At 42.7% G+C, this 15,152-nt stretch overlaps 1 protein-coding gene across 1 annotated transcript in view; it reads right to left on the minus strand.

Annotated features, from left to right (window-relative positions):
• Window positions 1-15,152, minus strand: part of EML6 (EMAP like 6) — a 93,558-nt gene that overhangs the window by 51,708 nt on the left and 26,698 nt on the right. Inside the window, 6 exon segments of the mRNA XM_079298527.1 lie at window positions 117-318; window positions 1,709-1,844; window positions 3,649-3,834; window positions 6,268-6,336; window positions 7,358-7,456; window positions 12,082-12,241. Coding sequence (XP_079154653.1) covers window positions 117-318; window positions 1,709-1,844; window positions 3,649-3,834; window positions 6,268-6,336; window positions 7,358-7,456; window positions 12,082-12,241 — 852 coding nt within the window.

A 15,152-nucleotide genomic window follows, 5' to 3' on the forward strand; every position in this document is an offset into this window, starting at 1 on the left:
TTAAGAGTATTAGCATAAGGCCAGCAAGTCAATGATTGCAGATCGATGCATTACGAGTCAATTCATTACAATCACCGTGCGAGTGAAGCAGCACAACGAAGCAGCCGCAGCCTTACCGCACGGAGCGATCGTCGCTGCCCGTGACCGCCAGGGGTTTTTTGGGATGCAGGGCCAGCGCCCAGAGCTCGCCCTCGCAGTGGCCCTGCATGATGAGCATGGGCTTGTCCCTCTCCCTCACCAGCACCTCGAAGATCTCGCTGTCCTGGGTCCCTGCCAGCAGCCTGTCGGCCTTCCAGCACACGCTGCGGATGGACAGCCCTGGGGGCACAGGGAGAAGCGCTTAGAGCCACCCTGCCCACCCCCAAAATCCCAGAGTTTATCCCAGCCCACCCCGGGAGAAGCGCTTAGAGCCACCCTGCCCACCCCCAAAATCCCAGAGCTCATCCCAGCCCACCCGGGGAGCAGCGCTTAGAGCCAGCCCTGCCCACCTCCCAAAATTCAGAGCTCATCCCAGCCCACCCCGGGAGAAGCGCTTAGAGCCAGCCCTGCCCACCTCCCAAAATTCAGAGCTCATCCCAGCCCTGGGGGCACAGGGAGCAGCGCTTAGAGCCAGCCCTGCCCACCCCCAAAATCCCAGAGCTCATCCCAGCCCACCCGGGGAGCAGCGCTTAGAGCCACCCTGCCCACCCCCAAAATTCCAGACTCATCCCAGCCCACCCCGGGCACTGGTCTCACACAGGACTCATTCAAACCTCGAGGCATTCTGTCACATTTTCTCAATTTGATACATGGAGAAAGCCCAATCCTGGGAAAACAGGCTTGCTGCACACCTTGGGAATTTAAAAACCAGCTCCATTTCACAGGATTTTAAAATTTTAAATTTTGTATTAGCCATTCCTGTGACTGAGGCAGGTTTATTCCTTTTTCCAGTGCTTTACTTTGTTGTGCATTCAAATAAAATTTTAATGGTGAATTCTTCTCCACTTTAATGAAAATGGATTATTAAAAAAAAAATAATTAAAAAGACATCCCTCCTCCCCAAACCCAAACCAACAGAATTTTGCTTTGTCTGACTTTAAGAGAGCTTGATCTTATTCCACAAACCTGATCTTAACTTTAGAGCTGGAATTTTACTGACCACAAACTTAAAACAATCTCTCAGCAGGCTGAGCAATTTAGCACTCTCTAGTCAACTGCTTGCAGGGTTTGAATTTTCTGTTCCAGTACATGAAAAAAGTTTGGAAAATAGGCCTAGAAGCTGTGAGATGTGAATGAATTAAAAAAAAACATTTGTTATGTAGTCAAGGTCACTCACATCACCATTTTCACATATTTTTGGAAGAAAAATTCAGATGGTTAGCATCTCTGAGTATAAGGTTCCAGAAATCTCAATTACTTAAATGAATTACAAGTAATTAATTAATTAAGGATTGACTAACTTCATTCTCCCATCTTAAGGTGTTTAATTAGTTCTCACTTATCCTCTTGCATGGTGGGGAGCAGAGATTCCATCCCTGTGTTTATACTGTGAACCATGGAACACCCCACAGGTTACTGAGTTATCAGAGAGGGAACACAGATCCAAAAATAAATACAGACATTAAGCAAAAAAATCAGCAGTATGCAGAGACAGGTATGCTTCACACTAAATGCTGTCCCAATCCATCAGCCAGATGTGTGAAAAGCCATTAAAGGAACAGCTCATTACCTTTGTATCCTTGTTCAGTCTCCCTGAGATCAATTTTAGTGATTGGTTTGAACTCGGTGTCCCACAGCCGAATGCAGCCATCTCTCCCTCCAGTGGCAAATCCTTCTTCACAAGCATACATACTAAAAATTCCAGCCTGCCAACCAACAGCAGCCCAAGGTTGAAAGGTCTTTACAGCCCATTTAGACACACAAAGCAAACGTTTTCAAACAGGCTCTTGTTAAACTGCTGGGCACAAAAGTGTTGCCCATCCAGAAAGCAAACCAGTGAACACAGCTTTTATTTCAAGTGCTCCACTGGAGTGGTTTGTGTGGAAACCTTAGTGCAAATAGCAGTGATACAGCCTGTCTGCAGAACTTCAAATGCAAGTCTGGTAATATTATGACAAGGACAATGGAATAACTAATGGAGCACTTAAAATAAAGTGTTACCCCGTGATAAACAAAACCAAGCAAACAAGCAATACAAATATTCTTACAGGAGCAGAGGTGACTGAGACATTCCCTCATGAATTCAGTTCAGACATCGCTTGGAATCTGACAGGGACTGAAAGAGTGTCAATTCATTCTCTTGGTAGAAAACAAGTTTCTATCACAGTTTGAATTTCTCCTTGGTTTTGAAAATGCCTCATGATTAATGGCTGTGCTGAGCTACCTTGGAATAGTTCAAGGAATGCCTCCTGAGCCAGTATTTTATCAGGAAAACTTTGGTTAGGAGATAAACTGAACTGCAGGGAGATAAATACAATGGAGAGAAGACCTCCATTTTCACAGTGGCCTTTTGTGCAATGCCTCCACAAATTAAAATTTCTAATTATTAATTACATAAAGATTGCATGTTAGCCATGGCAAACTCTGTAATTTATCACATTATGTAGAAAGAGGTTGTATTTAATCATTCTAACTAATCTAACTAAAATTCTGCAAACAGAATTCTGCTAATGCACTACAGGGGTTATTGCTTGCCAAAGACATTGCTGTGTTATTGCAGCTGCAGTTCCACAGTAGCTCCTCAGGTAAAATGCCCCACTGACACCAGCATCTCTGCTTTCATAAATTAAGGATTACTTCTGTAAATAATCAATACTTAGATCTCATTTGAAGAGGTCCTATGAATCCTGATGAAATGTCACCCTAACTAATTTTGGGAGACCAGAAAAAAAAAACCCATTATTTTTGCTGTCTTCTTTCTAGAACAAAACCACAGTGACAAGTATTAGATGTCATATCACTTTTCTAAAGAAAATTGTCGTGTTTCCTTTTGTTCCAAAAAATCCACATCAGAATTACCCACAGTCATATTCCAAACAGGAGCATTTGAATATACTTCTGAAATAAGACAAGGAAGTCCTACAGTGCCTTTATTGTAGCAATAACAGAGGCAAATTAATTGTACTAGATGGTCAGAAATCTAACACAATCCTGCACATCCCCCTTTTAATTAAGAGACCTCAGGCTGGGGGTGGTGGTTTGTGGGTGTGTGTTATGGAGGCAATTGGAGTAAATTCTATGAAATATGACTGAAGTACAAACTCTCAGATTCAACAGATTTGCCTCACACTGAAGCTCTTCTGAGGAGTCAGTGCTGGGAATTTTAGTGGAAAAATTCCATTGAAGCCTAGATAATGTGCTTACCAAATATTTTTAAATACACTGATCCTAACTGAAGCTACTCAATTTATGAAACTTTATATTTACAGGCTTCATTTGAGGTTTGGTTTACTTGGTTAGATGGAGGCTATAAATATCAGTTCTGGCACTATCAGCTCAGCATCTGTTGGCAACATGTCAGCAAGTACAACAATATTACATCTAAGTTCTTAATTGCTGAAGAGCCTCAGACATCCTTCTGACTGAAACAGAAGGGAATCTTTGTAGCTAAGCCTGCAGGAAGGTTTCCAATGCAATTCCTTATCAAAGAGACATGAAAACAGCACTTACACTGTGTGCTCCTTGAATTGTGCGGACCAGGTTGAGCCCTTTCCAGACATAGATGTCCCCATTTAAAGCCCCAGAGTAGGTGATGTCTTCTTTAGCACAGGCTAAGCACAGGATTGTTTGGAGATCTCCTGTTTTACCAAATATTCCTCTCTTTGCTGTCAGGGCGTTCCCACACAACGTCCAGAACTGTGAAATGGCAATGGCAGGTTAGGAGAGGTTTCTGCAGAGTTTCTGGTTTTTCACAAGAGTGCAGCTCTCACACACACACACCTGACAGAGCAGTGTCAGAACAGCCACTACTCCAAAGCCTGCACATTCACCAAGGCAAGGTCCAGGCACATCTAAACCCAACCCAAATGGTTAAACTGCCTGAGGGGGTGAGGCTCAATGCTGCCTCTCTACTGCCACACTGCTCCTTCTCATCCTCTCACTGTCCTTTACCAGGTTTTGCTGGGAAATGCTGTCCAGACAAGTGCATGTTTTCAAACCCAAGAAAATCCCATTTTTCTTGTCTGCAAAACACAGCTACAGCACTGAAGTGATAAAATACTTTATCTTACATAACCTGCATGCTGGAGCAGCCACTTCTGCCCTTCCCCAGAGCACTGAAAGAGTTCTGCCCCTCAAATACAGTCACAGTTAGTGAGAAACCATCTGTTCCTGTTTCCTCACACTGGTACATGAGACAGCTCCCTGACTCCAGAGTAACAGGTCCCAAGTGTGGAAAGGGGACTTGCTCAGCTGCCACACAAAAGTCATTAACATTCTGAAAAAAGGAATCTAAGACTGACTGGGGAGGAGAAGAGTGAAGAAAACAAAGTTTGTCTCAGAAGGTTCTTTGGAGGTGAGCTAGAAACATAAGACTACTTGTTTTTGAATAAAAGTGCTTTTTAAAATTTAAATAAGCATCATTTATCAAGCAGAGACCACAGTTTGTGTACTCAGCTCTCCCTCAAGACCAGACCTTCTGGGGAAGGCAGAATAAAGAGAATATCAATGAGAGATGTGCAAGAGAAGTGTTGAGATCTCCAGTCCTGTCAGCAGCAGGACGTTCTGGACAGGTGCAGATACAGAACAGTAAATCTCTGGGGTGCAGCACAGCGTGGTGTGTCAGAGGAGCCATCCCTGCTCTGTCATCTGGACAGGAATAGTGATGTGTCTGACATGGATTCATCACTATCCATCTATTCCCACTTCATTTGCCTACAGCCAAATTTTTAGGTTGTTTTTTTTTTAATTAATTATTCCAGAAAATCCTTGGATCAAGGTTTTTTTTTATTTCAGCTCCTTCTCTATAGTTAATTCAATTAAATTTTCCCTTTGCCTCTTAACAACAGCTAATTTAGAAGGCAGAGGGAACAGTGCCCCCAGGGCTCCCATTCCTTGAGTAAAACCTAAACTCTCCTCCCTTCTGCTCAGCTGAGGAAGGGTTGGAGGGCAGGCAGCCCTAGGAGGGTGGAGCTCTGTGAGAGATTCCTCAGCTCCTAATCCCTGCTCAGCCAAATGAGGCAGCAGAACTGGACTGCTGAAGGAATAAACAGCATCATTCCCAGGCATCCCAATTCCTACAGTGATCCAATTCCTCCAGAGCTGTTATTATCACATTCCCACAGCCTTCTACCAGACAGTTCAGGCTGCTGCTGGAGAACCACTGGAGGGGAACACAGAGTGATTTCCCCTCCACGCTGCTTTTTTCCTATTTTTTGGCATTCCTTTATCTCCATGTATTCACAGTGCCTGGCATTCTCTGTGTTCAGGGTGATTATGGCCATTTTAAAGAGAGGACAGGTGCCAAACAAACACAGGTTTTGGAAAACAGCTTGCAGAACACAACAGATGGCATCACTGCTGCCAAAACCACCCACAGCTTGAAGCAGTGGTGGTTTAAGGGCACGAGCTTCTCAGGAACCAGAACCAGAGATATTAACTGATTTCCTAAACTTCTAGTTAAAGCTCTTCCCACCCCAGTCATGTGAAATAATTGCCATCTGTTAGGAATGTTTTTGAGGAGACAGGAGGAAAATAGAAACCTCAAGGGAATATTGGCAGACAAGGACTTGTTTCTAAGCTTTCCACTGGCATGAGAAGTTTTCATCCTAAACATCTAATACATATCTAGGTTTTTATTCCAAATCCTTCCATAAAGGGTGACTTAGAGGGAGCAGATAGTGGGGACAAAACCAGAGTTTTGTCTCTGCAGGCCCTGCACACTTCTCAGTGGTGTTACATGAGTAGTCCAAGTGCAGGTTGTTCACACTTTCTACCTTGGTTCCTCCTCCAGCTGCACAGGGACCCTTTGTGGTGCTGGATGAGGGAAACCCCTAAAGGCTGAGACCATTAGAGTGCAATGAGCAGAAGACCCAAAATAATAAGTATATCATGATGAAAATTACACCACAGGATCTTCCTGACTTTCTTGTTCAGGTAATCTGCAGCTCAGGCACTGCTGAATGTCTGAACTGGCTTCAAACAGAACATTCTGCAAAATGTTCACAGCATAAAGACAGACAAGTACAACCTATCCTGTATTTCAAGTCCTCATCAGGTAAGAACACAGATTTTTTTGTTTATTTGTTGATGTGCAAGTACTTTTTCCAAGTAGACAATGAAAGCTCTTACCTTTATGTGTTTTACTCCACAGCTGACAATTCTGTTTGGCTGATATTGATCCCAGGAAATATCAAATATCTGTTAAGAAATATATTAAGCTGATATTTTAAACTATACAGTAATGGCATCTAGGCACAGCTGGCTTTTACCAGTGCTTAGCCATAATTTCTGTTAGAACATATTACTAAAATTACTAAAGAAAGAACACTCTACAGGTAAATTTGGAGCTCTGTAATCAAAGGACAAGGCAAACACAAGGGTTCCTCACACAGTTCTGTCAACACACTTCATCCCTGACTCCACACTGCCAATCCATTCCAGATTTACATAGGCATTCTTGCCCACCCCCTCTTCAGTGCAGAAGCTCCTTTTTCTGGTTGGCAAAATCTACTGGGACTAAGATTTCAGTACTTCTAGCCTGTCCTAGAGAATTCTGGTAATTCAGAACCTGATCTTGCACTTATTGAGGTCAGTAGCAAAACTTGCACAGAGGCAAAACATGTTATAATATGATAATATATATACAAGTTATCAGAATGTGTCCATAATTTATTTTAACATATGCATCCATGTACTTATATATGTCAGAGAGTTATTTTGCTTATGCTAAACCTGGTAAAACATTTCCTAATCCTGAATAACATTCTAAGCTTAAACCTGGTCAGTTACCTTTATTTAAGCTATGGTCTTTTAGCTGAAGCTAACAGATGTAAAAGAAATATTTATCTCAATCAAGTTTCTTCTACAGGTAACTGTCTTAAGGAAAATTGAAAGAGATATAGCTAAATTTGCCCTCAGGATAATTTTTATTTTTAACATATCAGAGACAAGATGATCTTTGGCCACTGAGCTCCCATTTCACATCTCATATGAAGGTCACCCTACTCAGTGTGTAGGTACAACATGTTTCCTCCCCAGGCTTATTAACAGTGCCTTGTGCTGGGTCTGGCACAACGAGAAGGAATTGTCAGTATTTTATTATTTTAAAAGCAGGCAGAATAACCAGAATTACCCTTGCATTAACCTAACAGAAACAAAGGTTATTTTTGAAACCCATGCAGCTCCCAGAGCAAATCCAGGGATGCTTCCATACAATTACCCTGTCAGAATGGCCTGTAGCTGTTGCCAGGAGTTTCCCTCTCTTCCAGTCCCAAATACACACTGTGTTCTTGGCATCCAGTCCCACAGAAGCCAAACGCTGAGGAAAAACAAGAGTAATCCAGTTACCAGAAAATCAGCCCCAAAGCACCTGGTAGTTCCCAGCATTATGTGCACAAATGGATTTTCCCCCAGGTGACCTGGGTTTGAACCACACTGCAAAGACTCACACTCAACATTTACTCACTGGAGAAAGCACTGAAATGTCTCATCTCTGAAAGGTCAGGTTATTGATTTCAGGCTGCCAGTGTTCCAGGTGAAATTCTTACCCTGAAACATCTGAGGTGGTTGTATCAGGTGCACACCTCTCTAGAATTTTCATTTATTATTCTGATATTAAAAGTGAAAGGGAAATAAAAGCTTTCACTATTGCCAACTACTGCTCATTTTGTTGAGCTTTCAAACCAGAACTGGATGTACTTTTAATAATTACCTTTTTCATAGCTTAGTGTATCACATCACCAGTTAAAAGAACCGAAATAATTAACTAATAATCAAGCTAAATTAAAGTTGTATTGGTCATTAATTAAAATAATACTTTTCCATCTCAATAATGGAGGAAGTAAAAAGAACAGAATAAAATGGAGGGGGAAATCTGGAAGGGAAAAAGCAGAGCACATCCATGACATGCCCAGAAGATCAGCCATTACTGTGGGAGTTGTAGGTATTTTCCCTCCCACTGACTGTCCTAATTTTTTCCAACTTTACATGAACTCCATAACAAATTGGCTTGAATTTTGAGTAAGCAAATTGTTTAAAATCTGGACCTGTGATAACACAGAAGGACTGAGCCAGCAAAGAAAACAAGTGTCATAACCACAGACTCCTCTAAAATGTTATATTAGGAAAAACATTAAATGCAATAAAGCTCTCAACAGCTGAATAACAGAGAGAGGAAATGAGTGTTCATAGAGGAACAGAAGGCTCCAGCTTTCATTCTGTAGCAATAATTCAGAGAGCAGGTACTTGAGGCCTTTTCATCCCTTTTCTTAGTGGAAAATATTGAAATATTTCCACATCTTCCCTCCTGGGAGAGCCCCTTGACAAGCTCTGCATTAACTACAGTGGGTTCACACACCCTCCACTGACTTAACATGATGTAGAGGAATGAAATGGATGTTTTGGGACTTTGGTGTAATGAGATGACAACAGGCATTACCCCAATGCAAAACCTGCAGAACCCAACCACTGTGGCACCAGAAAATGCACCAAGCTATGTGGTATTACTGAAAACAGCACAAAAACCCAACTCAACACCCCTCAGCACCACCACAAACTATTTACAGACTTCTACTACAAGGTCCTCCCAGTCCAGTCTCCTTCCAGGGGTATAAAAACACAGAGAGAAGATTGATTTTGGAAAGCAATCTAATTCAATGTTAGAGCTGTTGTAACACTTTGTGCTGGAAAATGAAATACTGAGATTTGTCTAAAAGAGACAGCTCAAGCAAAGAGGGACTTGACAGACAACGTGGAGAATAGAAATGTTCAGTTCCCTTGAAATTGCAAAACAGAACATAACTACTAACTAGCAAATTAGATAAAAGGATATAAAAGACTGAAGACAGCTGGAAGCAGTGGATAAACAGATAATGAGGAGCCTGAGAGGGGTTTGTGGCAGTTTTGTGCCAAGAAACACCAGTGCCTGCCCTGAGAAGTCCAAAACCAGGTCAGTACAACACTGGGGGCTCTCAGTGAGCACAGCCAGCAGAGATCCCTTTAGGAGCACAAAAGCAGCTGCAGGAAGGGGCAGAGGCATGGAAGTTGGTTCTAAGGAAAGTGGTGTTTATGTATTAGTTAGGAAGTGCATTGCAACATGTCTGATCAGGAGGGAATAAATGAGCTGGTGTAAAGTTGCACAACACACATTTGATTAGAGGAAAAAAAATCACTCCTCCAGCTGTGTCCAATGCTGCAACAAGGAATGGCTGCTTTCTAAAACTTCAAATTGTGTCAGAAAGTTTATTTCTTAGCTGATTGGTATCAGCAGGGAGGGCACTACAGGAAAGTAAGAAGTACTTTATATTTTCTTTTAACCTTGGGCTGCTGAGGAAGGTCTCCCACTGGCAGAAAAGTGATAAATGCAGAGTTTCCTTTTTGGCTGAAACACACTATTAGTTCTTCTCCTGGATGGGAATTTGACAGGATTCTATTCAAAGAATTCACAGAACTATCAAAAGAAAATATCTGCCAAGTAGTTTAGGCACATAATTAAACAATTCTTTTTAAATCTAAACAGATTTGGAGGATCTGTCTAAAGAACCCTAGTGCTGCATTTCAAACCTTTCATTAGGTGTGTATGCATTATGGCAGTGCCCTTCCCACTCCATTAAAAATATTTTTAGAAAGCTCATAAAAAGGACTAATCTGAACTCAGAAACTGAAATGTGTGGTATTGATAAGATAGTTCAGTATGAGGAATCTGCTTTGGAGGTAATTCTGTGAAGGGAAGATGTTAGTTCTTTTAAGGAGAAACTGTAGCCAGGAGGAAAATCTCCCCACTCATTCATCCAAAAGGAACAGATACCCTGGAGTTTCTGGTTCAACAAGAGCAAATGAACTTGGCCCAGGGAGATATGGGTGGCCCTGTTGTATCACACTTGCACAGGAGCTGAGATCCACTCTGGGAATGCAGCAGACTCATCTGGGCTTTGCCTCTGCCTAGGTTTTATTTGGGAAATGGCAGCTGGCAGAGTTAACAGTGAAAAGAATACAGCTGTTATTGCAGCTGTACCATCCCTGACTGTTGCATTGATTTGTGTTTTGGGGTGAATACAGATCTTCCCTTGCTTTTGACAGCCTTTGGATATAAAAGAAGGAAAGCTTTGCATTGGAAGGTGCAAACAGTGTGTGCAGACTCTGCTCTGCCCTGTCACAGACACCAGCTCCCTTGGGAATGCTGACTAAACAAAGCAGAACTGCCAGCAGCTCTGAGCTCCAAATACTCTTCCTCCCATGCCCTTTAATTCTGGCTCAGCAGCTTCTCCTGCAAAGCCAAGAAGAGCAGCAAAAAGCCAAGATGCATTATCCATATTCATGTTCTCCAGATATAAAAGTGCTCAATGCAAATTTTTATTTCCAGAATAAACTGCAGTTTCTCAAGCACTTCCAGAAAGGGAATTGTCACTGTTCTGCAAGATCAATGTGGCAGTGAGTTTGGGTTTTAATTACAGCAAGCACTCATCAGGGTCTTCAGGAAGGCCTGCACCTCAAACACCCTCCAGGCTCATGAGTCTTCATTCCCATGAGGTGCTTAAATAGCTTCTTTTAAAAGTTTAACTACCAGTCTTATGAAGTTAAAAATTAGGGGGAAAAATGAAAAGCATTTATTTCCGAATGAACAATATCTTAAAAAAATATTTGCCCATCAGAAATTTTCTTCTGCTGATCTGAGGCTTTTCTTGTCTGAGGTTTTTGGTATCAGCTAATATAAGCATTCTTAAATATACTTCAGCAAGTATTACATCAGGAAACTGATCAGAACCTATTTCCCATCAATAATGACAAAATTACACACCAGATATTTATTTATAAAGCTCTGTGAAATATTTCTCAGGTATATGTAAATTTTAGGGCTATTAGCCCAAAGCTTTTAACACTGCCTGCAAGAAAAGAATCATTGTGTTCAGCTGGGAAGAGCCCAGCATTCAGTTATATTTTAAATTTGGTTTCAAGATATCATCTAGACTAATCACATTGCAGAAAGCCACACTGTGCCCTGATGCCATTATTCAATTAAATTGCCAGTGCACCCCAGCCAAGGAGACTCTCCCAGCAGTGAGATTAGTGCAGTCCCTGTGCCAGGAATGCTGCAGGGTTCTGAGGGCTTTGCCAGGAACTGATTTCTGTGGACAGCAGGGGACAAGCACGAGGTGAAGCCACTGCAGTTAAGCCACAGATGGGTGTTTGTGCTCTGGATACCTGTCCAAAACACAGGCAATCCTGCTGTGACACCAGGACATTCCCGCTCTGGATACCCGTCCAACACCGGGACATTTCATCCCTGGATACCCGTCCAACAACGGCATTCCTGCTCTGGATACCCGTCCAACACCGGGACATTCCTGCTCTGGATATCCGTCCAACACCGGGACATTCCCGCTCTGGATACCCGTCCAACACCGGGACATTCCCGCTCTGGACACCCGTCCAACACCGGGACATTCCCGCTCTGGATATCCGTCCAACACCGGGACATTCCATCCCTGGATACCTGTTCAACAACGGCATTCCTGCTCTGGATATCCGTCCAACACCGGGACATTCCGTCCCTGGATACCCGTCCAACACCGGGACATTCCCAAACTGGATACCCGTCCAACACCGGGACATTCCCGCTCTGGACACCCGTCCAACACCGGGACATTCCCGCTCTGGATACCCGTCCAACACCAGGACAATCCCGTTCTGCACACCCATCCCATACCAGGACATTCCTGCTCAGGATACCTGTCCATCACCCGATGCCTGCACCCCACTCAGATGCCAGGCTGTGATTTCTATCCCTAAAGCACCTCCTGTGCAAGGCTGCCTTTGCAATTCCACTACAGACCGAGGCTTTGAACAGCAATCCCAACTGCACTGAGTCAGGAGTTCCAGCCCCACCACAAACATTCCCAGTGCATCTCTCAGGAAGCTGAGAGCCAGAGCAGGGGCTGTACTGACCTGGCCGTCCGCGTCGAAGGCCAGGCAGGCGACGCCGTGCGTGTGCGCATCCTTCAGGACAGACACGGTCTGGACCCGGTAGGAATCCCAGATGCAGATGTAGGGATCCTTTCCCACCTGCCCGGTGGCCACCAGCGTTTTATCCGGGTGAACTGCGAGGCTGCAAACGACACACCTCAAGTTGTAACACACTTTGGGAATGATTACAGCAGCTGTGGATTCCAGGATTTACTTAAAATGTTTTGCTGAGATTGACATGGTGAGTGCAGGATACAATTTGTCATGTAATAACATTTTAACTAGGAAAAGGAAAAGATTAACCAGAGAATTTTTAAATACTTTTGATTGATAAGCTGATTGAACACAGACGTGCATCTTAGTCATTTCACTTTTCTACTAATTATTCCTCTTTTGCACAGCAGCTCAAATATTCTGAAATATGGACCAGAGCTGAATAATGGATATTGTTTGCTATGAGAAGTACACACAATAAATCCTTTTTATGTTTAAACATAGCAATCTCAGAAGAGACAGAAATAAATTGCTTCACCAGAGTCAAATCATATATTTCTGTTCACAACCCTTCAGATATGAAAAGAAAACAAAACCCCTCTGCAAAGTCATATGAATACAAAGGGAGTTTTACACAGTTACCCAGGAAACAAATTTGAACAACGGCCAAGTATGTGAGCTACACATGGAATAAGGAAAAACATCCTATTAATAAACTGCCACTCACCAGGTGGCTGAGCTGAATACTTCTGCTATCCCAGGAACAGATAAAACTAATTATTGAGAAAAGTTAATCAAAGGAAGTTTCATAAACATATGCATTTCATGGGAAAAGGACAATTTTAGCACAATTTACTGTTTTATCTCCCCTGCCCATTCCTACTTTCCTCCCCAAGCTCGAGTTGTACATTTTATTTTGTGCCAGCTAATTCACACCTCAGTTCTACACCTACAGGCAATAAAAGGTGACACCACAAACTTAAGGTGTGATAGCTGTAATTGAGTTAGAATATTTTTCTTCAAGAACCAGAAGGAAAGGATTAATTGTGCTAACCTCCCTAACTGCTAGAGCAGAACTTAATTACATGTGCCACCATTTAGCACAGAGCAGCTCTCACACACCAGAGCCTCCTCTTGGGCTAAGAGCACAAACACATTTCCTACACATCAACACGTCTGTACTCAGTGTCTCTGGTATTTGTTTTATCCTTTTTGATGCATGAAGTCAGCCAGTGGGGGAACTAAAATTAGGGAATAATATCAATTTTTGGCACCTAAATTAGCAGTCTGATTTCCAAGCCCCGCTGAGGACATTCATCTCCTGCCACCAGCTTTTCCAATGCACTCCCCCTGCCCACGTTCAGTCTGGCTGTTAGATAACCAAGGGATTATTTTTGGCAGACAGAGCAGTGGGTTAGAGGAAGGAAATTAAGCCAAATTTCAAGAACAGCTCTTGCTGACTGTTTGTTACCTGCATATGAGTTATATATTTGATGTGCATTCAATTATAAAAACATTATCTCTGTTACAGAGGTCATGTGCTGTCTTCAGGCTGTAAGATTTCCATGCCTCCTTAAATGGATATCAACTTCAGGGGCATTTTCTAAGCAAACATCCCATAACTGGACCATTCATAATGAAATTACATTGCTGTCTGCACCACTGGAAAACACTGAAATACTGTTATGTTACATGGAAATATGATTAGAAGAGACAAGGCACTCAAACAACAGTAATTTACGGCATAGAAAACACATTGTTACAGGAGTAATTCCTGTTCCTTTTACAGGGAGGACAAGATCTAAGCAGGGTGGCAGTAGAAATTCCCCAAGAAACCCGTTTTCCAGGTTTGAGGGAAAAGGACCAGAACTCCCTCTTGCTAAGGAGCTGGGATGCAAACAAGGGATGAAAGCAGCAGCAGCTGCTGCTGCCCACTGGCCCTGGCAGCCACTTCCCCACACCCAAGAACTTCTCTCTGGGAAGAGCAACAGGAGCAGCTGCACACACAGGGAAAGAGGCAGAGATCAATTGCTTGGGGAGATCCCATCTCTTCCTTCCAGGGAAGGCATAGAAAGCAGTGGGATTCCTGGCTAAATGCACTTGTGTAAATTCCAAAAGCAAAAAACCTCTTTAATCCAAGTGCCTCCAAAGGCACTTCTTCAGGCAAACAATCCATTCAGGATGAACCAGGAAAACTCAGCTAATATTTTAACATTATACCTCATGAATAAAAAGGTCTGTTAGGAAGAAGATCTTTCAAGGAACATTTCCTTTTCCTTCCCTTCAAAGATCAACAAGCCTGAATGCAAGCATCCAAGGCTGGAACCGTGTTAATTTAGGATAATTAAAGATGCCAGACACGTGTTTCAGCAGGGTCTGATGAAATGCTCTATAAAAGTCATTAGTGGATCCATCTGGTCTGGGGGCCTTGCCAGATGGGAAATTCAAACTACCTCCGCATTCTCTGTTGCAATAACATTCTGCTCCAAGATTATTTTTTTAATAACACATTAAATTTCCAATGGACTAAAAGTATTTGTTTCTCGTCTACATTGTATTTCTGTCTTTACTGCTTTTCTCTAACAGGTTTCATACTTGTGAACAGCATACAGATCTGAAGTTCCAAGGTAGAACAAGTAGAAAAGTTCAGCTGTGGCTCAAGCCCCAAAAGCAGTTGCAGAGAAGGTGGAGATGCTCTTTTCAATGGATGCACAGGGAGAGGACAAAGGCAGGAGACAGGGCTGCTTTGTGGGAAACACTGGATACAAGGAAAACATTCCTCACTAGAAAAACTACAGATCAGGATAGTTGCTTAGAGAAGTGGTAGAATTCCCCTCACTGCAAACAGTTCAGGACTTAATTGGCTTGACAGGACCCCAAATAACCAAATCTAAGGCTGTGCTCTCAAAGAAAGTTGGATTGGATGATCTCTGGAGGCCCCTTTGAAACCAGAGTTTTTTATGGCTCCAAATACTGAAGTACATCAAGAAAGTCTAAAGTAATCAAAGTAAAAATGTATTTTGGCTCACAGCAGTTAACTTGCATTAGATAATTGCTCC

The sequence above is a fragment of the Erithacus rubecula genome (assembly GCF_903797595.1).
Source record: "Erithacus rubecula genome assembly, chromosome: 2".
Taxonomy (NCBI): Eukaryota; Metazoa; Chordata; class Aves; order Passeriformes; family Muscicapidae; genus Erithacus; species Erithacus rubecula.